This window comes from Jatropha curcas, chromosome 2 (genome assembly GCF_041381405.1).
Source record: "Jatropha curcas cultivar XTBG-Jc1 chromosome 2, XTBG_Jcur_1.0, whole genome shotgun sequence".
NCBI classification, from domain to species: domain Eukaryota; kingdom Viridiplantae; phylum Streptophyta; class Magnoliopsida; order Malpighiales; family Euphorbiaceae; genus Jatropha; species Jatropha curcas.
The window spans coordinates 30,522,581-30,548,741 of NC_143152.1; the positions used below are offsets into that span (position 1 = coordinate 30,522,581).

The following is a 26,161-nucleotide window of genomic DNA, read 5'->3' on the forward strand; positions in this document are numbered from 1 at the left end:
TACCAAAACTGCTTAACAGAGTTCACTCTCCACCAATTGATATACAAGGCATCATCTTGTAATTTTTATGACAATTCAATCCGACAGTTCATTCCCCAGGAATGAATATGCACTAAAATGGCATTACTTGCATGCGCCTATCCTACCTACTTGCCCTGCAAAATCTTCTGCATATTTCATTGAGAAATAAAGTCACATAAAGAAATAAAAATGGCATGAAAGAAAGTAACATGTGGGAGAGGAAGAAAGAAGAGAGACTTGTCAATTTCCATGAATACAAGCAATAAAGCAACTTAACTAAAGATCGCTTCAATAATTAAAGAGTTGAAAAATGTGAAAGTATTTATTACAGCATATGCTTATCTACCATGTGATGAACATAATGCGCTCTTCTAGGCTTTCTTCTGTTTTGGTGCTGGCAGAGGGAAGACTAAGCGGAAGACCCAAGCAGCCAATATTGCTCCTATGAAGGGGCAAATCCAATACACATAGAACTGTTCCCATGTATTATGCCATTTGTTTATGTATGCCCACCCAAAAGCCTGCAGAAATAATGATTCCAATATTTAGTAAGGTTTCTAAATGATCTTTTAAAGGAAAGGGCAAACTGAAAAACATATGTGATATACACATATAAACACATATATACACATTTACAATGTTTTATATAACTATATGGACATTCTAACAGAGCCTTCAATAACCAAACGAGATTTCACCAATGAGCCTTGGCTCAATGGTATTCAAGTTGACTCTAGACTGTAAAGTTGCTAGTCGGAACACCAAATTTTTTTTTTTTTTTAAAAAGTAAAAAGATTTTGGTTTAGTAGAAGGACAAATACATCATTTCCATCAGGGATAAGCATGCTATCAAGGGAACTCAATCTGCATCCTTACTAAACCAATCCATGAAGAAGTAAAAAGTATCAGGATGGAAGTCTAAAAAGTTGAATTGAAGAGCCAACTCAGTATCCCAGACCTATATTTTCAGATTCTTCTGATGATAGTTTATGTGAAAAGCAAATAACTTTGGTGTACATTTGTAAAGACTTAGTTAAAGTAATAAACAATTAATTCATAGAGAATATGACTTGTCCTAATGCAGGCAATTTTGCTGGAAGACCCAGTAATTTCTTTCCGCAGGAGAGCAATCTGATTTTATCATATATAACTCAAATCCTACCCAAACGAGGATTGTGGCAAAGCTCCCTAACTTTTCTCCCAAAACCTAAAGGAAAAGATGATATGCTTAAAGATTAGCGTTAAAAGATGTGGCTTGGTACATTACACCATATTAGGTTACATCATCCCACAATTTATTTAGTTCATTAGAAGTTAGAGCAGTGCAAGTAGACTGATCATCAATTAGCCTAATATCAAAATAGGTAATGCCAATACAAGAGAGAAGAAGAGAGTAAAACATAATATGAAAGATGGGAGATCAATCTGCAAAAACCCAGGTCCCATGTCAAACAAATCGCAAAGGAGTTTAATCTGATCAAACAGTAATCCTGAAGGGCAAAAGGCAGGTAACAGATCCTAAAAGTATAACATCGAAAGGCAGGTTGTAAAATCTACTGGAACTAACTTGTAAAAACTATTGTGGAGGCCATTATCAATTTAATCTTCAAAGCCTACAGTCAAAAGTAAACTTTGAGATCAAACGCTTGTCGTGGCATTTCATTTCCTTCCCCGAATTATCCCTAAAATTCCCATGATCCTCAATATCTCTCAAAGACCTTTGCATGAGTCAATAACAATCATTTTTGGATCAATACAGCATGTAATAATCTCAAACCTTATAGTTTCAAAACAAATATATCTTTGTACGATTATTTTATATTCCAATCTCTATTTACAACATTGCACCATCTCCACCCCAGCAGTGAGATTATAGTTCCACCTCACTATCAACATCTCCACTTTTCTCTATGGATGTTACTTTCCATGTTATACAATCCATGTCTTCAACTTCCATAGACAACCACTACTGTCAACAGAAGTCAACCATTTTCCTGGTTAGCACCATCATTAAGACAAAGAAAGAACTTCCTACATCATCGTCTATATTAAATCAGAGAGTGAGTGTCCCAAAGGATTTCAAAAAAGACAATTTATTTGTTTTCCTTATCTCCATAGTCTTGACAAATTGAATAATTATTAATTAATATAGATGCACTAAATCTAAAATTTACACTTCTACTAGCCAGATACCAACAGACAAGGAAAATAAGATTAATATTTCTTTCCTTTCCCTTCCCTTCCTACCATTAATCTCCGATCCTAATCATAGAAGGGTAAAAAGCAAACTTGCTTCTCATCCGGTCAATATAAAAGCAATAAGGTAATTCTCCATCGTTAGTTAAGCTGGAATATTACTATTAAACCAACGAATGTTTTTTACTTTTTAATAAAGATGCCAAAATACTGTAGAGAAAAGATTTAATCAGGGTATAAAAAGATGAATGCAATTTGAAATCTTCCACTGACAGAATTATGTAGAGATGTCCATTTCAATTTCATAATATGTTCATTGACCAAGTGCTTTATCAAATATAGCGATTTATTATCTCATTTGTTAGAACTGCATTATTAATCTGTTATAATCAGAGGTGGGCAAGGAGTGGGAGTCCGAGCCTGTCATTCAGAAAGGACTACATAATATGAATGATGATTTTCTCATTTGAAAATATATATACACCATAAAATATGCCAATAAAAGATAAACCCTTCTTCTTTTCAGTAAGTATATCCCATAAGTGCCAATGCGCCATCATGTAGCTACCCTTAAACCATGTTCCAAGATAGGTTGCCTTCAAAAGTTCAGTACAACAACAACAAAAACCAAGCCTTAATCCCAATTTCCCAAACTAGTTGAGGTTGGATATAAATCCTTTATTTCCATTTTCTTCTATTCAAAGTTCAATATGTTTCTTGATTTACTTTTTTCTTTTTTTTTTTTTTTTGGTTCCAATGAATAAAATGGATGACTCAATAAACATATCACATAATATGAATAAAGGCAAACTAGCCACATGCCAATAGAACGGACAGAGAATAGACTGACCAAGCATGTTTGCAACCTTATGTCTAAACATCTGCAACTCAGCAATGCAATGTCAATAAATGCGCAAATAAAGAAAGAGCACAAGAGCTAGAATGTTAAAGGGACATAAGAACAAAACTAAAGCAAATTGAAGAGGTACCAGTTCCAATCGATATAACATATTAGTGTGATGAGACAGTATGTGAAAATCATCTTCAATGATTTCATATAAATGTTAAAGCAGTGTATTACACATCTTCAAACAAATAATATAAATATAATCCATAATGTAAGACTCTGAGAATAGGAAAAAAAATCAGATGGAATAATGAAAAAGAAAGTGATCAGAACTTTTGAGAGTTGGATAGAGTAGCAACAAAAAGGGTGATTGCAAGAAAGTCAGAGCAGCTGGGTGTACAGTTACACTCAAAACTGACAAGATGCAACACAAATAAAACCAGTACCTAATTGCATATTATACAAAATACAGCAACAAATCCTTGAAAGCATTTAATAAGCTTATAATTTAAAGGAATTTCTGCTTCTTATTAGAAACTAAAGGGGCAAAATTGACACATCATTTAAACCATAGCACATATTTAAGACATAAAAAGAAAAGCAAAAAATGAATCTGGAACATGTAAAGAAAGCTGGACTACTCACATTAGCAGGGTTCATAGAAGGGCCTGTGTATTTGGAACCTGTGACAACCAATGTTACAGTTGCAACTGCAATCAGCCAATTCTGCACAAATGAGTTGCGAGGACCTCTAAGGACAATTAACAGAACAACAAAGGTAATTATAAAGGTCAACACTCCCTCGGCAATGGCTCCAGTATGCAAGTCAACTTTCAGCGAAGGACCTCCAAGCATGTGCTTATACTGTGGTGGTATCACCTCCAAGATAGCCAGTACCCCACCCACAGCACCTGCTGCCTGTCAAGAAGGTATTACATGCTTAATACGAGTTCTTAAGCATATTGTTTGTTATTATTATAAATCTAAGTCGCTCCTTTAAAGTTGCTGTCTTTTTGGAGAAACAAGTTCTTGTACATCTATCACCGTCTCTGAATTACCCTTTCTCTTTTCTGGAACATGGCTCACTATAAAAGCTATATTCTTCCATTTAATTTTCAACAACAATACACAAAAACAGGCAACAATTATAATATGTTCTGTTCCTGTTGCTAGAAAAAACAATTAGAGACTTTAAGAAAATTCCCCCCCCCCCCCCCCCCCCCCAAAAAAAAAAAAAAAGGTGATTTGACCCAAAAACGGAAGATACTAAAAATAAAGAAAGTAAAATTCACTCCAATTTATGTTCTCTCTACCAGAAACAATATAAACAAGCACATAAAAATTAAGAAATCAAAATATCACCTGAGCAGGGAATCTAAGAGCCAAAGATTCAGGACAATTCGAATTCAGCTATTAGTATATACTAAACCTATATGCAAATATATAAAGAAAGATATGTTTTATACGATAATGAATGTCACCTGAGCAGGGAATCTAAGAGCCAAAGAAAAAAGATTATCCCCACCAACTCCAGCAGCATAAAAGGCGGCATTACCAGTAGGGTTAAAACTGGCTCCACCCAAGAACCCAGCGATCAAGCCAAACAAGTAAACAAACACGAAAACAAGAACGGTAGTGATAAACAGAGTAGCCCACAAATAATTTTGAACCCGAAGAGCAGCGGCTATGAGGCTAGTGAACAATCCAAACATTGAAGAACAGAAAACCCACATGAAAGTGAGCACTCCATCACCAATCGCCGCCTTCACTGCCCCCATCACTAATTCCTGCTATAGTTTGATAGTGAATAGTGATTGTATATTTAAGTATGAGCAAAGGCAGCAACTGGTATGAAGTAAAAGAAGCAACTTTATTGTTGATTGGTTGGTCTGAGATTTTGGGAGGAAATAGGAAAGCAGACGTTTAAAATTGGGTTGTTTTTTGGGTTCCCAAGTTGGAATTGAAGTACCAAAATAAAATGTACAGAGAAATGGAGTGATTGTGATTGACCTAACTACCAGAAGAGCTCTGTTTGGCAGTTTGGTGGCTGCTAATTTAGATAAGCTTTTGGGTTTGTATTCCATTAGCAATTAGGGATCTCTAATCTGTTTTTATTTTTATTTTTTCCTCGATTTAAGATGTGAAAAAATATTTTCATCCAAAAGTTTAGGGATAACAAATTACCAGATCAGATTTTAGGATGGTTTGTTTACAAAAAATAATTTATTTTTGATAAATACTTTTTTGAACAAAATATTTTTAAATAATTTATTTCAATTATTTAGTTATAGCACTGAAATTACCGCAAAATATTAAAATTTTAAATAATAAAACCATAAAAAATTTATAATTATAAAACTTTGTATTTTAAAATCTTGTTATTAAATGTGATAAAAAAGACATAACAAATAATAAACTGTCATCGTTATTGATCACGGGTAATGATAGTCAATAGTAATTACTGATAATTATTGAATTAAAATAAATATATTTATAAAGTTACAAATTCATTAATGATTAAAAAATATTTTTCTTTCTTAAAGATGAGAATTTAATGTTTACTAAATAAAAAATTAACTATCATGAAAAAAAATATTACAATATTTTCATATTTTAATATGTTTCGGATCATCAACCGTACTTTAAAAATTTATATATTAATATATATAGGTATAGAATTAAATTATATTCATATTTTTATTGCCAAAAATAGATCACTTTATCATAAAAAACTCTCATCTAATTAATAATTGCATACAAAAATAAAAAATATGTTTTTACTTTCGAATTATACCACGAAAGTGATATATATATATTGATTTTTTTTTCTTTCCTCAATATTGATATTCTAATTAAATCTGTAAAAAAAATGATTGAATTATAATGAAAAAAAAAATGAATCAAGGTAAATTTTATATTTTATAATTCACCAAATAAAAACTTTATTCTTTAACTTTAGACTGCTTACAAAGACAAAAAGAAGGTATTTAATTACTAATAAAAGCAGACATTCCACGAGGATTCTCCGATCTGTGGGCCCGATCCTAATTTTCTTTTCATCGTTCTGTCGTCTTGGTACGACCAATCATCGAAACAGACTATCCTCGTCCATAACTAGGGTTTTTGAAAAGTTTTTTTATTTTGGAAAGGATTATATCGTACAAAGTACTTATAATTTTTATTAATAAGTTTAAAAGAGTTAGAATATCTATTATCTATAAAAGCAGAACAATTTGTAATTGCATTATATGAAAATTAAGAGTAAGTCTTTAAAATTGTCAAGTATAAAAATGATAATAATTATTTCTCATGGTTGTAAAAAGATAAGGCGTAATGATAGCAATTATAAGAATATAAGTTGTTTTTTATTTTTATTTATTAATTACATCAATCAAGATAATACATTAAATTAAATTAAAATTTAATTAAAACATAAATAACCCAAATCATAAAATAAGAAATACTTAATTTCTTATTTTAATTATTACCTTGGTGTATGGAGTAATATTAAACGGGTTAAACATGTTATATTTTGTGTCAACTGTCTAATTTTCGTATTATATTTGTGTTGAAGCTATAAAAAATATTTTTATCTTTTAATATTGTTCTGCGCATCACACGATTCTAACACTAAATTTCTTAAAAACACCATCATTTATAATTTTTTTCCTTTTTTTCTCCATCAACTAATTATTGAAATTCTTTAAAAAAAGATGCTTAAATTATTTTATTTAAATTTATCTGTTAAATAATGGGCTTATTAATGTAATTAATCTTTGATGACAAGAAAGGATTGAAGACTAAATCTGTTTAAGTTTCAATTTATAAAGAAATTTGCAAGTGAGCACATTAAAACAGTAAAAACAGGTTATTGATAAAATATAAAAAACATATTTTAAATTTTACAATTTTTTTTTTTGCGATTTCCATAATTGATTCACAATTTATTTTTTCCGTGTCATTATACAAAAATAAAAATGCAAAAATCTAAATAGAACCTAACGTTTTTGGGCCTAAGTAGGGGAAAAAGACACCGTAGCCCAAAAGGGAGCCCGTGTTTATTATGGGCCTAAAATACAATGGGCCCAAAAAAGCAAAATAGAGCAACGGAAAGGAACAGAAATATAGCCGTTGGGAACCTACAAACGGCTACATTTTTCAGATCTTACAATATACTTTTTTTGCTTCCATTTAAGTATCTCATTTAACTCATTTCAAATCCACAGAAGAAATCCAGTATCATCTGAGCTTGAATTTCCATATCAGAAACCAAACCAACATCATCATCTCCTTCTTTCCGTCTCCCAAGCTCAGATTAACTAAATTTCTTACCTTTTTCGTCTCTCTATTTCATATTACAAAATATTAAACCCCACTTTCCATCTCAAGCTCTCTAAGCAACTGCTTTGATTTTACTAGCTCATAAAGGTATGCTTTAGCTTTTACCAACACACGCATACACATATATATAAACTGTCTATGATTTTGCAGTTGGTATCTCATTATTTTCAGTTTTCTATGACTATGTCATAAATTTGATTTTTATTCTGTTTTTTGCTTAATAAAGTGAAGATTCTGTTTTTCTTTCTCTGTTCCTCAATTTTTTGCATGCTTGATCTGCCTAATTTTTGTACGCCTAATTCAAAGAAAAATTTTTGTGTTCAGTTTCAGTGTTTAGCCTATTTCTTATGGTTCATATCAATTTGATTTTTTGTTCTGTTTACTGTTAAATTAAACTACTAAAGCCGAAAAATGAAGGATTTGTTTGCTTGATATCCCTAACAAATGATTTCGTGTGTACTTTTTTTTTTTAATTTTTATTTTGGTGTGTTCTGTTTCAGGTTAAATAATTAAAGATGAATGATTTAATGACCAAATCCTTCATCAGTTATGTAGACCTAAAGAAGGAAGCCATGAAAGATCTAGAAGCTGGACCTGACCCTGATGTGGAAATGGCTAATGCATCAAATACCATGGATCAGAACCTTGGTTTATTCCTTGAAGAAGCTGAGATTGTCAAGAAGGAAATGGGATCAATCCGCGAAATTCTTGACAGTCTTCAACAATCCAATGAAGAAAGCAAATCATTACACAAATCAGAAGCTGTAAAATCTCTGCGCAATATAATCAATGCAGATATTGTTACTGTACTCAAAAAAGCAAGAGCTATCAGAGCTCAACTAGAAGAAATGGACAGGGCTAATGAAGCTAACAGGCGATTATCTGCGTTTAAAGAAGGAACACCAATTTATAGAACCAGAATTGCAGTCACCAATGGTTTGAGAAAAAAGTTAAAAGAGCTAATGATGGATTTTCAAGGATTAAGGCAAAAAATGATGGCTGAGTATAAAGAAACTGTAGGAAGAAGATATTTTACAGTTACTGGAGAATATCCTGATGAGGAAGTAATTGAAAAGATAATTTCTGATGATAACGGAGGTGAAGAGTTCTTGAAACGCGCAATCCAAGAGCATGGGAAAGGGAAAGTATTGGAGACAGTAGTGGAAATACAGGATAGGCATGACGCAGCAAAAGAGATTGAGAAGAGCTTGTTAGAACTGCACCAGGTGTTCTTGGATATGGCAGTTATGGTGGAAGCACAAGGAGAGCAATTGGATGATATTGAGCATCATGTGTTAAATGCTAGTCATTATGTGAAAGATGGTGCAAAAGAGCTCAAGACTGCTAAAGATTATCAGAGAAGTAGCAGGAAGTGGTTGTGTATTGGGATTATACTTTTGTTGCTGATCATTCTTGTTATTGTCATACCTATTGCTACTAGTTTTAGTCATTCTTGAAGTAGAGGGTTCTATGGAGGATTTAATGACCTGTTATTCCTTCTGGTTTGTTTCTAGCTTTAATTTGGACAAGTAAGATCTAGTCCTTGTTCTGGGACTGTTTAAGGTTCTGCTTATATTGGTATTTGTTTATTCTTGTTTCAAGTAATGCCGTGATGTAAAAGTCCTAAAAAGTTCTAAGAAATATGATATGAGTAGTCTTTCAATTGATCTTTTGATTATCATTCTTGTGATACTTTGTTTTTGAGTAAGCTATTGATATTGCTTCTTTCACAGAAAAACAAAAAGGACAATGAAAAACAGGCAACAAAATACAGTTTAAAAATTGGAATCTGGATTTTTTTTCAGAAGGCATAAATGCAATATTGCTTGACATTTCCCAAAGAATTAGTATTATTCTAGGTATGATCTATAACAAAAGATTTCTTCTAAGATGATTCTATCTTAATTTCCTAAGAGGCAATGCTTCGCCAAAGAGTTTTTCCACTTCACCTGCTTCCATTTTTAGATCATTCAATATATCCATCTCTTCCTTACTTAGCTCTCTCACGAAAAATTCTTCATCTTGTTGCAGCTCTTTAAACCCTTCTGCCAATCTCTGAAACAGGGCCATTTCTGTTTTTCCCACCTTCTCTACGTTCCCTTCAATTTCTTCAACCTCTCTTATAATGGTCTTTTCCCCTTCCTCTACCGTCTTCTCTATTCTCTCAGCAAGGGGAGGCTCAGGCCCACAAGTATTATCTGTTATAATAAACTTGTTGAAATCTCGTCCTACCTTTTTAGCTGCTGTTTCCAATTCAGGTATGATGCTTTCCGGTAAAACTGCACTTCTTGTGTACACAACGGCACCACCATATCCATCCCAAGCATCATTCCTGCCTCTGTAATACACAAATATGTAATCATTCTCGCTGTTTTCTAGCTTGGAGGACAATATATACCTGGATGCATAAAATATATTGCTGGTTAGTTATTCTGGCTAAATTTAGCAAACTGTAGGAGAAAAAATACTTTATGTTGATTATTCAATAGATTGACGCACAGCTGTCCACTGTAAAAATTACTCAAGCAACACTCACAAAGCGCATTTAAATTAGTAATAGATAAGTGGTTTGCAAATGACAGCTGAAAAAGCCACAAAATGGCAGTGTTTCTTCTGCATTAAACTGCTTAAAATATTTTTGAGATCCATATTTTGCAAACTGCCATTGTTCGGTAGCTCTTAAATCTTGGAAGAGCCCACAGGATCAAATTGGAAAAAATGTGCAATATTGGAAAGATGGATCCAAGCTAGTTTACTTTGAAGCCACAGCAAAATTGAAGCGTAATATAAAGATAGTAGTAGAACAGGAATAATAAGGCATATACCAATCGTCTTGATAATGAAGATACTCATTATCGTGGTTGTAGAGTATTCCAGGCTGCAATGGATCTTGAACAAACTTCTGCACAGTTGATCGAGTGAAAAAGCCACCATCTGGAGTTCGTATTCTCCATGACAAATTTCCTACGAGTCTGTTAGACTCTCTATGGAAATCATGTAATTGGCAGTCAAAAGTATCGAATGTAGGATTTAGGCCACTAGTAATGAACCACTTTCCACTGAAATCTGCAATGTTAAAGCTTTTGACTAGAACAGCTGGATCAGGGACTGGAAATTCCCCAACATCAGATTTTTTAGGTACACACTTCTTTCTTGAGACTGCACACTCATTGAATTCATCAACAACATTGTTTTCAAACAAGTCCCCACATTTAATCTGAAAAATTACAAGGAAGGGTATTCATGATAAGCATATTTGTTTCCACTGACAATAAAGGGCAAACAAGCTATTAGGCTGACCAACTTACTGAAAGCTGGAACTGAGAGAGGACATGCTTTCATTTACATATGCTACTCTCTTGGTCAGCCATATATGTAGTGCAAGTGTGCAACAATCTTTCTGATAGCTTGCTCTAGCAGAGACTGTTATGCTTGTTTATACATCTATGGTGCACCGACAATTTGTTTACAGGTATATATATATATCCATGAATGCTTAATAGAACAGAACTCACCTGACATTCAGTCTCATCAGGCCGATTATTGCATGTCTGAAGGCAAGCGATATTGGCAGCACATGCTGGGTTTGCAATGCATTTAGCCAATTCTAACCTAACAAATAGTAAGCCTTAAGTCAGATAAAGAGTTCATGAAAAAAAAATTAGCATATAAAGTAATTAGTGCTAAATCAGATATTAAAGGGTCTAAAACAAATCAAATTTTGTTGAAGAACAACACTTGCATCAATATTTGATGAGAAATGCTTCCGCAAGTATAAATGGTGTTCTAGTGTATGGAGCTTTTCCTTATTGCATCTATTGGGGAGGATTAGATGCATGCAACATTCCCCTTGCATTATAAGGATGTTTTTTTGATAGTTTCAACTTTCAACTTGTGACTCGTGGGCTACAATTAAGCAAAGCTAAAGTCACATTTAAGGTTCAGTTTCATCATTAACATATAAATACTGTTCCCAAGTGGTTAAATTTTAGAGGATCAAATGCATAGAGAAGGAGAGAGAGGGTAGATTTCATAACTATAGGCTGCCAGGAAATTTGACTTACCTGCACTCCTTCAACAAGCAAGCACAAGTTTTGAGAGCATCAACAGCATCAGCCGATGGAATGACTAACAGGGCACATGCCAATATGCCGGCAACTTTCAAGAACTGCAACTGGCCCTTTTCTTTTAGGTTGTTTGACACACTCAACATCAGAAAATTAAGCACTTCTTTTGCCTTAAAAAAAAAAAAAAAAATGAAAATATATGTATATCAAAAAAGAGTGAAACAAAAAAGAAGGTTGATAATTGTTTTTGCATCAGAATATTTAACAAAGGCATCACCATTAAAACTGGAGCTACCTTATTTATACTCGCAGCAGTACTACTAAATGAGGGAAACTTATTTGTCCAGCCAGAGAATTGATGTGAGCATCTTAGCACAAGTCCACAATAGTTCCTATAACTTCTTATCAACTGAACATGTCTTCTTGACTTTCTGCTATTAGGCAAAATTTTCAACACTACTATGCTGCGAAAATGAAGTCCCTTCCTTCCATGAAATCTTTCAATTCCCGATTTGATGTATGAACTACTAATACTTTCTTCATGAGACAAATATATTGAGTTTGCAGCCAACGCCATACTTCAAGTCTCTACTCTTAAGACTTCAATTGCAATCTAAGAATGGCTATATCAGTTAGTTTTCATTCTTGTTTTCTGGAACTAAACTATCACGCTAGCAATAACACACTTCTCTCCTTCAATCTGAATATAACTCACGACCAACAAGAAAATTCATGATCTTTCTACAAACCATGCAATTTATACTAAATTCAAGATTATATATTAATATTAGTAGAATTAAATACTACATCATATAAAAAAAAAAAAAAAAAAAAAAAATCCCAAGTTGGGTTAGCTTGCCTGCCTGTGCTTGGCATTGAAAGTGTCAGCATTCTTGAGAAAAGAAATGAACTTTAACAAACCAAGAAAATCTAATTACTTAAAAGGTATGTACAGAGAAAAGATTGATTGCAAACTTTCCACAAGCACAATCTTGTACTAAAATTAGCAAGAAACATTTAATTACAAGAACAATAAAAGCATTATCAGACAAGTTACTATCACAACAAATTCTAAAATGTAATAGAACTGAACACACACAGAGCGAGAAAGAGAGGGAGAATAGGTACTAACTAACCTTGAGGAGAAGAAGGCAATTTTCATGACAGGTATAAGAGTTGATGCACATACAGAAAAAAAGAGCGCGGGGTTCGGCCTTGGAATGGTGTGAAGTTGGATAAGAAATCGTGTGGAACGTAGCAACGTAACGTGGATCTATTAACTGGGTTCACATCTAATCTCCGATGGGATATATTTTAGGCCCAGAGCAACATAAAATATTATTGATTGGGCCTATTTTGAGTTCATACATTCTTACAAAAATTACTCTTCCTCGTTCCTCCTTTTTTTTTTTATAAATATAAATTAAGAAAGAAAATTACCCGTATTTTAAGGGTTTAATTAAAGTAGCTAAAATGTTGAAATAATATACTGTATATTTTAGAACTTACAGTCTCAATATTTTATTTGAGATCGATCCATATTTATTTTTCACATCAAAAGTTGTGTTCTTCAAATTAAAATATCTAAAATACTTAAGATCAACTTCACTCAATTGCCTTTCAACTAAACTTATTTATACAACAATCCTTAAAGAAAAACTTGCATCGACTCTATAAATTTGATTTTGAATTTGAAGTTACAAGTTATTATTAAGATATTTAATACTATATAAAGTTATTAAGTGAATAGTAAATTGGTCTCCAGGTTATATAGCCATATTAATATATGGAGACCCTTATGTTCAAAAACTAATTATGTGCGTTCTTTAAATTATAATTCTGTTAACATGTTAGTCATTCTGTTCAAACCATTGTATTTTCGTTTCAAACCGTTGTATTTTCATTTCAGACGATGTGGCAGAACATGGCCTAGAAATGATAGATTTACATAATTGCACCGCTTACTCATATATAATATATATACATAAAATTTTCAAAGAAAACGAACTCTTTGATTGCCGTAATGTATTTGTCTTCCTGACAGGAAGACACATCCTTTCGATGCGGCGATGTGCTTGAAGATGTATATTACTCAGAATATTTCATTTCTATTTTTAAAGTTGATACTACCAAAGATGAATTAAGTGATTAAGCCTGTTAAATAATCTCATAATAATTAATTTTTTCCATATCATGATTGATCATAATTAGCAACAAAAACAGAAGCATCTTCAACGGTGATCGCAAGAGTGTTACAGCTAGCTGTAATCACCAAGAAATGTTGGTTTCTGAACAATCACGATACAACCAACAGACTAGCTAATCTATAAGTACATGGACACAATCTTGCCATAGAAAACTTTCAGTTGCATGTTTTCTTGAAGTAAAAATTAATATAACCTTATATATGGACTGAATTCAAGCCACCAAATTACATGGATATGATCAACAAAGGATACCCTTTTTTCAGGCTCGCCTTCTTCTTCAATGTAGCAATCTCAATTATTCATGTCTCCTCCGGAGATTTACATTCGCCGGATGATCCAGGTATTCATTAATTTCTTCGTATTTTGTATCCATGCTCAGGCCAGAGTAGTATTCAGATAAATCTCTCTCTCTATAGTTATAAGCGCAAATATATTTGTCAATGTTAATCACGATGTCTCTTGTTGTTGCAGCTTTTTGCTCATTAGACTTGAAGAAATTCCCTTATCAACCGATCGGGGAGTGCGTAGGCTATCAGGAGAAAGTCCAGGTCTTGGGAAGTATTGACACAACAATTTGTTGTAGGAATGTGCTTAATGTCCTAACCAAAGCCTTAGCATGGAACATATTCAACAGAGGATATGATTATACTTTCATTCCACAAGTTAACTGGACAAATTGCAACGGTCCATTTCATAAACAAAACTCAGTTTCACCGAATTTATGTGGCTTTGATTATCTTTACAGTGGAAGTAGTCCTTGTTCGAATTTTCAGTTTTCATCAATTAACGATGATCCTTATTACGAAAATGCCTTAGATAAGTGTTCAAAATTTAACTCTTCTTCTTTCAATGATGCTTGCTCTGATTGCATCCATGCAATAGTGGACGCAACTAAGGGTCTATTAGAAAGTGTAAATGCAGACAAGAAAGACAGAGCTATATGTGCTGTAGCAACTGTCATTTCTATTGCAGCTACGAATATGGGTGATCCATCTACCATTGATGATTTCTATAGGTGTTTACCAGCCTTAGATGCCTTCGGTAAGTCTCATGGCTTGACCTATAATTACCTTCAGCCTTTTGTTTTGGTTGCTGACATTAATTTTTCTGTTCATTAACAGATGTGGGTTATGAAAAAATCAAGCGTAAGCAAAACTATTCTTACCCTCCTGACGTTATTCCCCTAATATTACTCGTTCTTTGAACACTCACAGATTTCTTTTTACCTCATCAGATTCTACATTGAAGGCAGTATTCGCAGTTCTTGTGGCAATTACTGTATTTATAGCAGTAGTTGTTTTGACAATGTACGTAACAAAGAGCAGGAGAAAGAGCAGGCATCCTAAGCCTGTTCGTCAATCCAAAGATATGAAGGCTTGGTCTGGCCTTTACAGATTTTCCAAGGCGGAGATTGAGAATGCTCTAAACTACAGCAATGAGAGAAAAAGCTTAGGAAGAGGCAGTGCAGGCCAAGTTTATAAAGGGATTTTGCCTAGTGGACAAGTTGTGGCCATCAAACACATACATCAAAGTAACACCTCCGATTCTTTCCAACGTGAAGTTGAAGGTCTTTCAAGAGTTAGACATCCAAATCTTGTTTGTTTGTTCGGTTGCTGCATCGATGGAACTGACCGATATCTAGTTTATGAATATTGTTCAGCAGGAAATTTAGCCCAACATCTCCTAAGTAAGAATCTTAAATCTCAACCTTTCTTTTAGTTAATTTTGTCCCTTTCTTGCTGCATGTTCTTGCCTATGTTTTCAGGAAAGGACACACTTTTAACATGGGAAAGAAGAGTTAAGATCCTAAGAGACTGTGCACTTGGGCTGAGATACCTCCATCATTATATAGATGGATGCATTGTCCATAGAGATATCAAGGTAATTAATCAATTAAGCAACATGATTCTCACTTGGATGTATCTAATTAATGATGCTAATGATGCTTAATTATAAATTTGTTAACAGCTTACAAACATTCTTTTAACTGAGAATTTGGACCCAAAGCTGTCTGATTTTGGGTTGGCAAAGATGTTGGGAATGGAAGAGAGCAAAGTATTTACAGATGTTAGAGGAACCATAGGCTATATGGATCCTGAATATATGAGCAACGCCAAGCTAACCTGTGCTAGCGATATTTACAGTTTTGGTATAGTTATTCTCCAACTCTTATCAGGACAAAAAGTCATTGAATTGGATCTTGATGCCAGAGACCAGCTCACAAGAAAGGTATTAGACATCGTCTTCTTCTTTTGTTTCTTCCATTTATTTATTTCTTTATTGCTAATTAGTTCTGTGCAGGCAAAAGATGTATGTTTGGGAAAGCGTCCGGTTACAGATATGGAAGATCCAAGACTAAATGGGAAAGTGAACAGATCAGATTTTGAAGCTATATTACAGATTGCAGTCTTATGTGTTGCAAAATCGAGCAAAGGTCGTCCGACAATGGATGTCGTCTTCGACGAGATGGACAAGGCTTGGAAAAATACACTTGCTGACATGGTTTGGTTACGAAATATATATAAATATATATATCGCATGTATAAAATTGCAAATTAATTCCTGATTAGATTGATGAATTTTTCTTTCTTTTCTTTATAGCAGAATAAAACGATAAGGCTTGAAACAAGCATGTCTGCAGCTTCCATGTCAATGTCATTGGAGGCAGTTCCAGTTTAAAGAAATAATCCCTGTTGAGGCTATAAATTAGGATATGTAATAAACAATTGAATTTATAGCCTAAGAAGAAGAAGAAGAAAAAGAAGAAGAAGAAGACTTCTACTTCACTCTCCATGTGACCAAGCACAGTACCCTTCATTGCCATGAGAAAGAAGGAGAGTTCATTTTGTAGCTTAGCTAGTATATATCAGAAGTTCTCCTTTGTTGAAAAATCTATATATATACATTATGTATAGTATTCCCATGGATTTTATGTGCTGTAATTATATAAAATTTGGGTGGACAAATGTATAAACTCAACCTTGTATAATTTTCTGTAAAAAATATTTTGGCACCCTTGTTTAATTTGATTCATTAATTAAATACTTTAACTTATAAAATTATTTTTATTAAATACTTCAATTTATAAAATTATTCTATTCAACATTTTAATTTATAAAATTATTGAATCCAATTTGTAAAATTCAATCGATTAAATATTTATATGAGATAATACTTTTAATTTTTTTTATTGTCTTTGTATCAGGAAATCTAGTTTTTGATTGTGGTTGTTTTGAGATGGCCATGAGAATTGTATTCATATACAGGATGATCTATGATTGTGATTGTATTTATAATTATTTGTTAGGCATCAGCTCTGATACCACTTATTATTAGGATACCGGCAATAAAAATACGAGAATAATAACACAGCGAAAAAATAGAAATATGGCACAGATATTTACGTAGTTCACCATCAACTGTTTAGGGCTATGTCCACGAGACAAACTCCGAATCATTCTTCCACTATTAAAATAGTAGGTACACAAAGAGAGTAATACAAAAATAGTGGCACTCACAAGTGTTTCCCAAAAACACCTCATAATAATTTTTTCACTATTTTCTCTCCCTTAGATAACTCGCTACATTTTCTCTCTTCGTTCTGTGTGTATCTTGTGAGTTGCAATTGCTTCTATTTATAAAGAATGAAGGACGCGTTATTAACGCGTTATTAACGCGTCCACCGTTTTTTTTTTCAAAGAAAGCGTGTTGCAACGTGTGCACAGTATAACACGTTTTTTTTTTCTTTCATTCAAAGAGTGTAGGCCCCACATGTCGGAGGGACCCACAACATTATTGATCTGCTTAAAAAATTGCATCATTCAAACTGAGTAAGTTCTTCCGTATACAGGATGATTTATGATTGTGATTGTATTTATAATTATTAATCTGCTTAAAAAATTGCATCATTCAAACTGAGTAAGTTCTTCCGTATATATTATTAAATCATTACGCACCCATCGGCATTCAATTTCTGCCAACAACAGAAAAATAAATTTTAAAAACAAATCACTATCAAAATAAAGCAAAACAGTTCTTTGTCCTGATAGGATTTAATTATTGATTCATGCATGTAAATAAAACTGAACTATGACAGTTTCATTAGCAGGAAACTGTTTGAGCCGTTTCTTGAATAAGCTTCCACAATTCATCTACGTGTCGTTCTTCAGTCAATGTCGATCCAATAGCGCACCGTATAAAGTATCCTCCGGCCAGTCCATGAGTCAAGAACGCACGGCCACTCTGGTTAACCGCTGCCAGTAACTGCGTATTCAATTCACGGCCGTCGTTGGTTCCATTCCTAGGCTTTAACCTAAAGCAAACCAACGCAAACTTTCTTGGCACCACTATTTCAAACCTCTTGTCATTTCTTACAAATGACTCAAACCGCTTCGCTAAGCTGATGTCGCTTCTTATATGATACATAAGATTAGCTAATCCATGTCTGCGTATCACAATCCAAAGCTTTAAGGCCTTAAATCGTCTGCTTAATGCAATTTGCCAATCTTTATAGTCTATTATCGCTTTTGATTCACTAACAGCGTTTTTCAAGAATTCAGCTTCACTAGATAATGAATCTACTAATAGATTTGGTCTTTTAATCCACAAGCAACAACAATCCATATTAGTGAGTAACCATTTATGTGGGTTCATGCTTAATGAATCAGCAGATTCAACACCATCCAAGTAATGTCTAAATTCGGGGCAAATGCAAGCGCTACCTGCATAAGCCGCGTCTATATGAAACCACAAGTTATATCCTTTTGCAATTTCAGCCAGTTCTTTTATAGGATCAACTGCTCCACATGCAGTTGTTCCTACAGTCGCGCAAAGAAATAATGGATAAAACCCAAATTTAATATCATTGTCAATTGTATCTGATAATATTTGAGGTGATAACGAAAACCCAGTAGAAAATGAAGTTGGTAGATTGCGAATATTGGAGGAAGGGATACCAATTAATCTAGCACCCTTAAATAGGGTACTATGCGTTTGATCAGATGCATAAATGATCAATTTAGTAATTTTATCCCATCCAATGGTTTGTAATGCTTTATCTCTCGCTGCAGCTAAAGTACACACTATAGCCTCGCAAGTACTTCCATGCAAGACTCCGCCTCCAGTGCCGGAGAAGAGAAATGAAGATGGAAGCTTTAATAATTTTCCCATCCAATCCATTACAAGAGACTCAAGCTCAGTCGCCGCCGGAGATGAAATCCAGTTAAAGCCAACAACATTGAAGCCTGAACAGAGCATTTCTCCTAGAAAACCAGCATTGCTGACATTTGCTTGGAAATAAGCGAAGAAATTAGGGCTTTGCCAATGAGTTAAGCCTGGTATGATAGTATCAGTAACATCTTTAAGTATATCCTCTAATGGTTCTGGGTAATACGGTGGTGTTTTAGGCAATTTGGATGAGAGAAAGCCAGGTTGAACTTGGCTTTGTACTGGGTATTTTTCTATATTTTTGTAATATTCTTCAATGAATTCAACTACCATGTTTGATTCATCTTTAAAGGTTTTCGTATCTAATGGGGAGAAAGTATTTGTTGAGAGACTATCCATTTCAGAGAAAGGTAGTAATTGTTTAAGAGCTTGTTGTGGTCTTTAGCATAGGGCAAAGGACCTTTTATAGGCAAAAAAAGAAAAAAAATATGTGGACAAAAATTATTGTAACAATTTTGAAATTGTTAGTATTCTTTTTACATAGAAAAAATTGCTTAAATCGGTGATTTTGAAATTAATGTCAAAACAAAAAGTTGAGTATACTCTTATTTTGATTTTTAGTTTAAACATTTAGTTTGGCAAAATTTCAAGAAAGTGGCACTCTTAGTTCAATTCTCCACTTTAACGATATAAAACAAGATTGAAGAAATTCTATTTAGTCTATACACATATATCATTTATAGATATTATTGTGGTTGGACAATTAATGTTTCAAAATACACTATGTCATGCTATAAGAAAATAAGGATTTCTTAATATTATGTGAATATATTAAATTTTTGTTATGAAAGTACAGTTTAAATTATGTACACATTTTTTGTTTGTGCTTAATAATTAAGTGCTAATGTGGTTTACACATAGGGGTGGCTACGGTTCCGGAACCGAACCGAAAATTAACGGTTTCGGTTACTGTTTGGAACCGAACAGTTTTGGTTCCGATTCCAGTTCCTCAATGGTTCCAAAATCAACAGTTCCGGCCGGTTGTCTGATCGATTTTTCCACAGTTCCAGCCTGTTTCAGACCAGTTCTGGCCAGTTTCAGACCGGTTCCGGCCGATTTTGGACAGTTCCAGCCGGTTTCAGATGGAACTAGAACCGTCGATTCACGGTTCCAAAACTGGTGGAACCGGAATCGAACCGGTTTGGACCACGTAAATTTCTACGTGTCACAATTTTGATTATACTATTGTGTTAATTTTCTCTTATTTGGTTGTGGGAGCCCAACAAGTGGTATCAGAGCTGAAGGTTTCGGCAAGTCCAACCAGTCAGATAGCGGTACCGGATCCGTGAATATGTTTTGAAAATAAATATACCACGACGAAGAGAAAATTATGATGAGTCCATTGGTGCTGTCCACTCGGAAAGACGTTGCAGAATCGACTTAGTGATGAATAGTAAAATAGTAATTCAAAGTTAACGGTGAACAGTACTATTGGCGTTACGGTTGCTGAATCCGTTTCAAGCAAGCCCAGCACTATTCACGTGTACAGTTATTATTCACGCATATAGTTACTATTCGCGTATACTATTATTATTCATGGTCACTATTCACGTATACTACTGTTCACATATATGGTTTATGTTGGTGATGATATTCTACACAAATAAAAATGGACAAGCAAAATGATCAGTCTAAATGGCGCGAATTACCATATATGGAGAAATGAGAGATCTCCTTATGGTAACTAAAATGCATCTGCCCGTACTTAGTTCAACTAAACCGGAAGACAAGACTGATGAGGAATGAGCTTTCGAGCATGCTTTCAAATCTCAGTTGGTAGATTTGATGATGAAGGTTTCTGTAGCACCTTCAGAAATGGTCAGTGGAAGCTCACAAAATGTTCATTTGTGGTAGCGAAAGGAATGACAACTCTGGTAAGAAAGAACATACTACCTGAATTGGATAAAGTTCACCTAGACAAGTGTCCTGATTGTATGGCGGGAAAGCAAAACAGAGTAGCTTTGAAGATTATCCCTCCTTCCAGAATGAAGAATGTATTAGATCTGATTCATTTAGATTTGTGTGGACCATTGACGATGTCATATGTTGGAAATCGATATTTTGTGATATTTATCGATGACCATTCTAGGAAGACCTAGGTATAACCATTGAAGTGCATCAGGACAGATAATGGTGGAGAATACACTGGGCCAATTGACGCTTTCTACAAAGAGCATGGCATTCGACATCAAACAACACATCCCAAGACACTGCAACTGAACAGTTTGGCTGAGAGGATGAATAGAACTTTGATGGAGAGAGTCAGATGTTTACTCTCACATGCAAAGTTGTCTAAAGGTTTTCGGTGAAGCTCTTCTTACAGCAGCTCACCTTGTGTTCCTCTACAGTATGATATTCCAGAGCGAGTATGGTCAGGAAAGGATGTTTCCTATGATCATTTGCGGGTGTTTGGTTGCAAAGTCTTCGTACATGTCCCAAAGGATGAACGGTCTAAGCTTGATGTCAAGACTAGACAGTGTGTATTCATTGGCTATGACCAAGACCAATTTGGCTATAAGTTTTATCACCCAATCCAGAAGACGATGAAAAGAAGTCATGATGCTGTATTTGTTGAAGATTAGACTATTGAAGATATTGAAAAGACTCAGAAGCAGTGTGCCAATAGATCTGATGAAGACTCAACAAACATACAAAGAGTCCCTCTAATAGAACGCAGACAAATTGGAGATGAAGAAAATGTTCCACAAGAACAAGTGCCAGAGTTAGAAAATCCAGAAGTTCCTTATCAGAATGAACCGGAAGATGATTTTGATGGTGTTCATGTTCAACCACCAGCACCGAAAAGTTCTCAAACATTAAGAAGATCTAGTAGAGTCTGACAACCATCTACTAGATATCCAGTCAATGAGTATGTACTGACGACTGACGGGGGACAACCTGAAAGCTTTGAAGAAGCTATGGAAAATGAACACAAAAAGGAACTGGATTGAAGCCATGCAAGATGAAATGAAGACCTTGCATGAGGATGAAACATTTGAGCTGGTGAAGTTGCCGAAAGGCAAGAAAGCTTTGAAGAACAAGTGGGTGTTCAAGATCAAGCAGGAAGAACACAGCTCCCAACCACGATTCAAAGCTAGACTGGTTGTGAAAGGATTCAATCAAAGAAAGAGTATTGATTTTGATCTTTTCACCAGTTGTGAAATGACATCCATTTGGACAGTGCTCGGAACAACCGCTAGTTTTGATCTGGAAATCGAGCAAATAGATGGAAGACTACCTTCCTACATGGAGATTTGGAAGAAGAAATATACATAGAGTAGCCATACGGTTTCGTAGAAAAAGAGGATTGTGTTTGCAAACTGAAGAAGAGCTTGTACGGCTTGAAGCAGGCACTGAGACAGTGGTACAAGAAGTTTGAGTCTATTGTAGGGGAGCATGGCTATAGAAAGACTATTCGATAACTGTGTTTTTTTGAAGAAATTCTCTAATGATGACTACATTGTTTTTGCTCTATGTGGTTGATATGTTGATTGTTGGTCAGAATTCTAGCTTGAAGAAACAGCTAAGTAAGTCTTTTGCCATGAAAGACTTGGAACTAGCAAAGTAGATTCTTGGTATGAAAATTTCGAGGAATCGAAGAGCCAAGAAATTATGGTTGTCACAGGAGAAGTACATTGAGAAAGTACTTCAAAAGTTTAGAAATTCTTGAATGAACTCGGAATTCATCAAGAACAATATCAGATATTTTGCGACAATCAATGCGCAATTCACCTTGGAAAGAATTCCTCCTTCCATTCAAGATCAAAACACATTGGTGTTAGATATCACTAGATCAGTGATGTGTTGGAGATGAAGCTGTTACGGCTTGAGAAGATCCATACAGAAAAAAATGGATCAGTCATGTTGACGAAGATTCATCCAAAGAGAAGTTCGAATACTGTCGGTTAGCTGCAAGATGATGATGGCTAACGTCCCACTTGAGTGTGCAGGGGGAGATTTATTGTGTCGATGCCTACTCAAGTGGGACCCACACACATTTTGAAAAGAAGGAATTGAAATTGATGCATTAATTAACGGACGCGTTAATTACGCATCAGACGGTGGACTCGTCAATTACGCGTTAATCTGCCTATAAATAGAGGCAGTTGCAGCTCACAGAACACACAGCAGAAAGAAGAAAAAAAAATGTAGAGAAAGTTATCTAGTTTTAGGATAGGTTTTCTAAAACTAGGGAGAGAAAAATAGTGAGGAATTTATTATGGAGTGTTTTTGGGAAACACTTTGAGTGCCACTATTTTTATATTACTCTCTTCCTACTATTTTTAATAATAAAAGAATTATTCGGAGTTTGTCTCGTAAACGTAGCCCTAAGTGAATCACATAAATTTCTGTGTATCACAATTTTAATTATACCGCTGCGTTGATTTTCTCTTAATTGGTTGTGGGAGCCCAACAAGTGGTCTTAGAGCCCAACACCCAAATCCTCATCCCGTCACACCCCTTCGTTCTCTACTTTCGTTCACAACCGTCAACTACCATGCGTTTGTGCCGGTCAGAGGTTATAAATGTTTCCTAAGACAAAGAACCAAGATGTTAACTTAAAATTGTTGTTCAAAATATTGTTATTATTTTGTTTTTCTTTCATTAAATATTAGAAATACTCTCGTTATAACTAAAAATTTATTTCTGATTAATTTGATATATGGAAGGGTCCACACATCAGGGATAAGTAACTCCTTTTCTCCTTTTTTGCATAATATAATGTACACCGTTGTTTTTTTTTTATTAAAAATATTTGATGTTAAAATTTTTTTAATAGAGTATATAAATATTTTTAAAAAATATTACTTCAAAGAGTATAAAATAACAATTTAAACTTAGTATTTTATTTAAAAAAAATGTAATAAAATTTATATAATATTTTCTAATGTTTGAAATAAAATGTATTTATAAAAAAAAATGAGAATATAAAATTTGTATATCATTAATAAATAAAAAAGTAAAAATTATTTTATCTGAATTAAATAATAGAAAAATTAACTAATTTCAGGGTGTTTTTATATTATTACTTAAATTATCAATTTAAATTAAATTTTTTTATATTTTAAGCATAAAATTTCAAACAATTAATCCATGAGGGGTGCCTCAAGTACTAGTATACTTGCTAGCGAATAATCTATAAGAATGCTCATGAAGAGAGAAAATCAAAAGCCTTGAAACGAGAAATTTCAAGAATAATATGGTACCAATGACGGAGCCAACAATTAAAAATGGAAGGACCTAAAAAAATTTCAAGAATTAAAGGGGTTGAAATTAAAAAATTTTACTAAAATAAAATAAAAAATTTTAATATTTTATAGATAATTTTTTAAAAGAAAATTCGTTAGGGGGGCAAGGGCCACCCCTAGCTCTAGCTCCAGCTCCCTCGATGTATGGTAACCAGAGTTGAAAAATATGGCAAACAATAATGGCCATGAGAATAGTATTCATATGACAGCTAGCCTATCAATTTAAAACTTACCAAATACGTAAATTCACTCCGAACCAATTTAACTCTTTATTACATTCAACTTTATGAATGATCTATTATGCACTTGAATATACAAATTTTGATAACATTGTACACTTTTGCATACAAATAGAAATAGATTTTAGAATTTTTTATTTTTATGTGCAAAAGATTGATTTAATATATAGTTAGCATGACTTTTGAAATAATAATTTCATACATTTTTCAATTATTTAATAGATATTTAATTGATCTAATTTTTCAAATTGAAAAATTCAATAAAATAACTATGCAACCTAAAGTATTTAATATATCTAATTTTATAAATTGAAGTGTTTAATAGATTAAAATAAAAGTTGAAAGTGACACAAAATTAAAATAATAAAGTTCAAAAATAAATTTATGCATTAAGCTCTTTAAAACCCTCGTAAACTCGAGAGGTCCAGTGTCTCTTTTAGGACGGTGGCAGCATTCAATGTCAACGTAAGTACGTAAACTAAAGAAAAACAACGCATTTAACATATTTTGCAAGAAAAAATAGATTAAAATCGAAAAATAATTATTTAGCCATTTATATATATTTAGAACAAAATTTTATATTTGTCCATACATAAATTAAATTCATTTACAAAATGAATTATTTTAATAAAATTCATTTGCAAATGAAATTCATGCAAATTTATTCCAAAGACCACGTAAATGTAAATTCTTCAATTGAGAATTTCGTATTTTAATTTCAATTAGTGGAAGGATATTTGTTAAACAAATGTTTTTTACTTGAATATAGAAGGAGATCGTAGATAAAATTAACAAGGAAATGGGCATTTACAATATCCACGTACCAGTATCTACCATTACAATATCCGGTTCCGGTTTCGGTTTAGAACCGAACGGTTCCGGTTACAGTATGGTTTCAAAACCGATGGTTCCGATCGGTTTTTCAACTGGTTTTCCGCTAAATCGCATAATTTTAAATTTTAAATTTTGAAGACCGGTTTTTAAAATTTAATAAATTTGTGAAAGTTATTTCTAAAAAAAATATACCTAAAAAATTAAAAAATGCTTCAATTAAATTTATTTTTTTAAAGACTTGAACTTAATTATTTTTTTTTAAAAAAAAAAGCCTTCAATTAAGAGATTTCACAACAAAATTTAAAAAAAAAAAACTGACAGTTTCTAACGACTAGAACCGCCGATTCGAACCGTTCTAACCGGCCGAAAAACCGGCGGTTCCATCCGGTTCTGACCGATTTGCAGTTCCAACAAAACTGGAACCGAAACCGAACCAAAAATCTCTGATTCCGGTTCCTACCGATTTTGGTTACGGTTCGAGACTGGTTCGAACCACCGGTTCCGGTTCCCGGAACCGTAATATGGCCACCCCTAGGCCCTAGCTCCGTCGATGTATGGTACCCAGAGTTGAAAAATATGGCAAACGATAATGACCATGAGAATAGTATTCATATAACAATTAGACTATATTTAAAACTAACTAAATGCATAAATTCACTCCGTATTTTACCATTTTAACTCTACGGTGCCTTAAATTTTGTGAATAACCTATTATGCACTTGAATATGTAAATTTTAATAACATTACACACTTTTACACACTAATAGCAATAGTTTTTAGAATTTTTAATTTTTATATACAAAATATTCATTTAATATATAAATTAGCATGACTTTTAAAATAATAATTTCATATTTTTTAATTATTTAATAGATATTTAATTGGTCTAATTTTTTAAATTGAAATATTCGATATAATAACTATGCAACTTTAA

The 26,161-nt window shown here is 33.5% G+C and overlaps 5 protein-coding genes across 7 annotated transcripts; 2 read left to right on the top strand and 3 right to left on the bottom strand.

Moving 5' to 3' along the window:
• Positions 1 to 265: 265 nt before the first annotated feature.
• Positions 266 to 5,125, bottom strand: SIP1A (small and basic intrinsic protein 1A). Its single transcript, XM_012237322.4, has 3 exons — positions 4,546 to 5,125; positions 3,710 to 3,982; positions 266 to 542 (listed from the first exon to the last, which is right to left on the bottom strand). The coding sequence occupies exons 1-3, from the start codon at positions 4,840 to 4,842 to the stop codon at positions 393 to 395; spliced, it is 720 nt and encodes a 239-aa protein (XP_012092712.1). The 5' UTR covers positions 4,843 to 5,125; the 3' UTR covers positions 266 to 392.
• Positions 5,126 to 7,269: 2,144 nt separating this feature from the next.
• On the top strand, positions 7,270 to 9,072 carry SYP111 (syntaxin of plants 111). 2 transcript variants are annotated; one of them, XM_012237323.3, is made up of 2 exons: positions 7,270 to 7,492; positions 7,906 to 9,072. In XM_012237323.3, the coding sequence occupies exon 2, from the start codon at positions 7,921 to 7,923 to the stop codon at positions 8,860 to 8,862; it is 942 nt and encodes a 313-aa protein (XP_012092713.1). In that variant the 5' UTR covers positions 7,270 to 7,492; positions 7,906 to 7,920; the 3' UTR covers positions 8,863 to 9,072. The 2 variants fall into 2 exon arrangements, with proteins under 2 accessions (XP_012092713.1, XP_012092714.1); XM_012237324.4 differs by having other exon boundaries at positions 7,272 to 7,492; positions 7,953 to 9,072.
• A 102-nt stretch (positions 9,073 to 9,174) lies between these two features.
• Positions 9,175 to 12,737, bottom strand: NPQ1 (non-photochemical quenching 1). 2 transcript variants are annotated; one of them, XM_012237325.4, is made up of 6 exons: positions 12,609 to 12,737; positions 11,768 to 12,085; positions 11,470 to 11,642; positions 10,921 to 11,017; positions 10,231 to 10,622; positions 9,175 to 9,803 (listed from the first exon to the last, which is right to left on the bottom strand). In XM_012237325.4, exons 2-6 carry the CDS (start codon positions 12,047 to 12,049, stop codon positions 9,302 to 9,304), a joined length of 1,446 nt encoding a protein of 481 aa, XP_012092715.1. In that variant the 5' UTR covers positions 12,050 to 12,085; positions 12,609 to 12,737; the 3' UTR covers positions 9,175 to 9,301. The 2 variants fall into 2 exon arrangements, with proteins under 2 accessions (XP_012092715.1, XP_089574315.1); XM_089718189.1 differs by lacking the exon at positions 11,768 to 12,085 and having other exon boundaries at positions 12,609 to 12,715.
• Positions 12,738 to 14,131: 1,394 nt separating this feature from the next.
• On the top strand, positions 14,132 to 16,596 carry LOC105650427 (leucine-rich repeat receptor protein kinase HPCA1). Its single transcript, XM_012237327.4, has 7 exons — positions 14,132 to 14,720; positions 14,801 to 14,824; positions 14,914 to 15,366; positions 15,445 to 15,560; positions 15,648 to 15,908; positions 15,981 to 16,181; positions 16,281 to 16,596. The coding sequence occupies exons 1-7, from the start codon at positions 14,132 to 14,134 to the stop codon at positions 16,356 to 16,358; spliced, it is 1,722 nt and encodes a 573-aa protein (XP_012092717.3). The 3' UTR covers positions 16,359 to 16,596.
• A 998-nt stretch (positions 16,597 to 17,594) lies between these two features.
• On the bottom strand, positions 17,595 to 19,265 carry LOC105650426 (phenylacetaldehyde synthase). Its single transcript, XM_012237326.4, has one exon. The coding sequence runs from the start codon at positions 19,242 to 19,244 to the stop codon at positions 17,781 to 17,783; it is 1,464 nt and encodes a 487-aa protein (XP_012092716.1). The 5' UTR covers positions 19,245 to 19,265; the 3' UTR covers positions 17,595 to 17,780.
• Between the last annotated feature and the right edge of the window lie 6,896 nt (positions 19,266 to 26,161).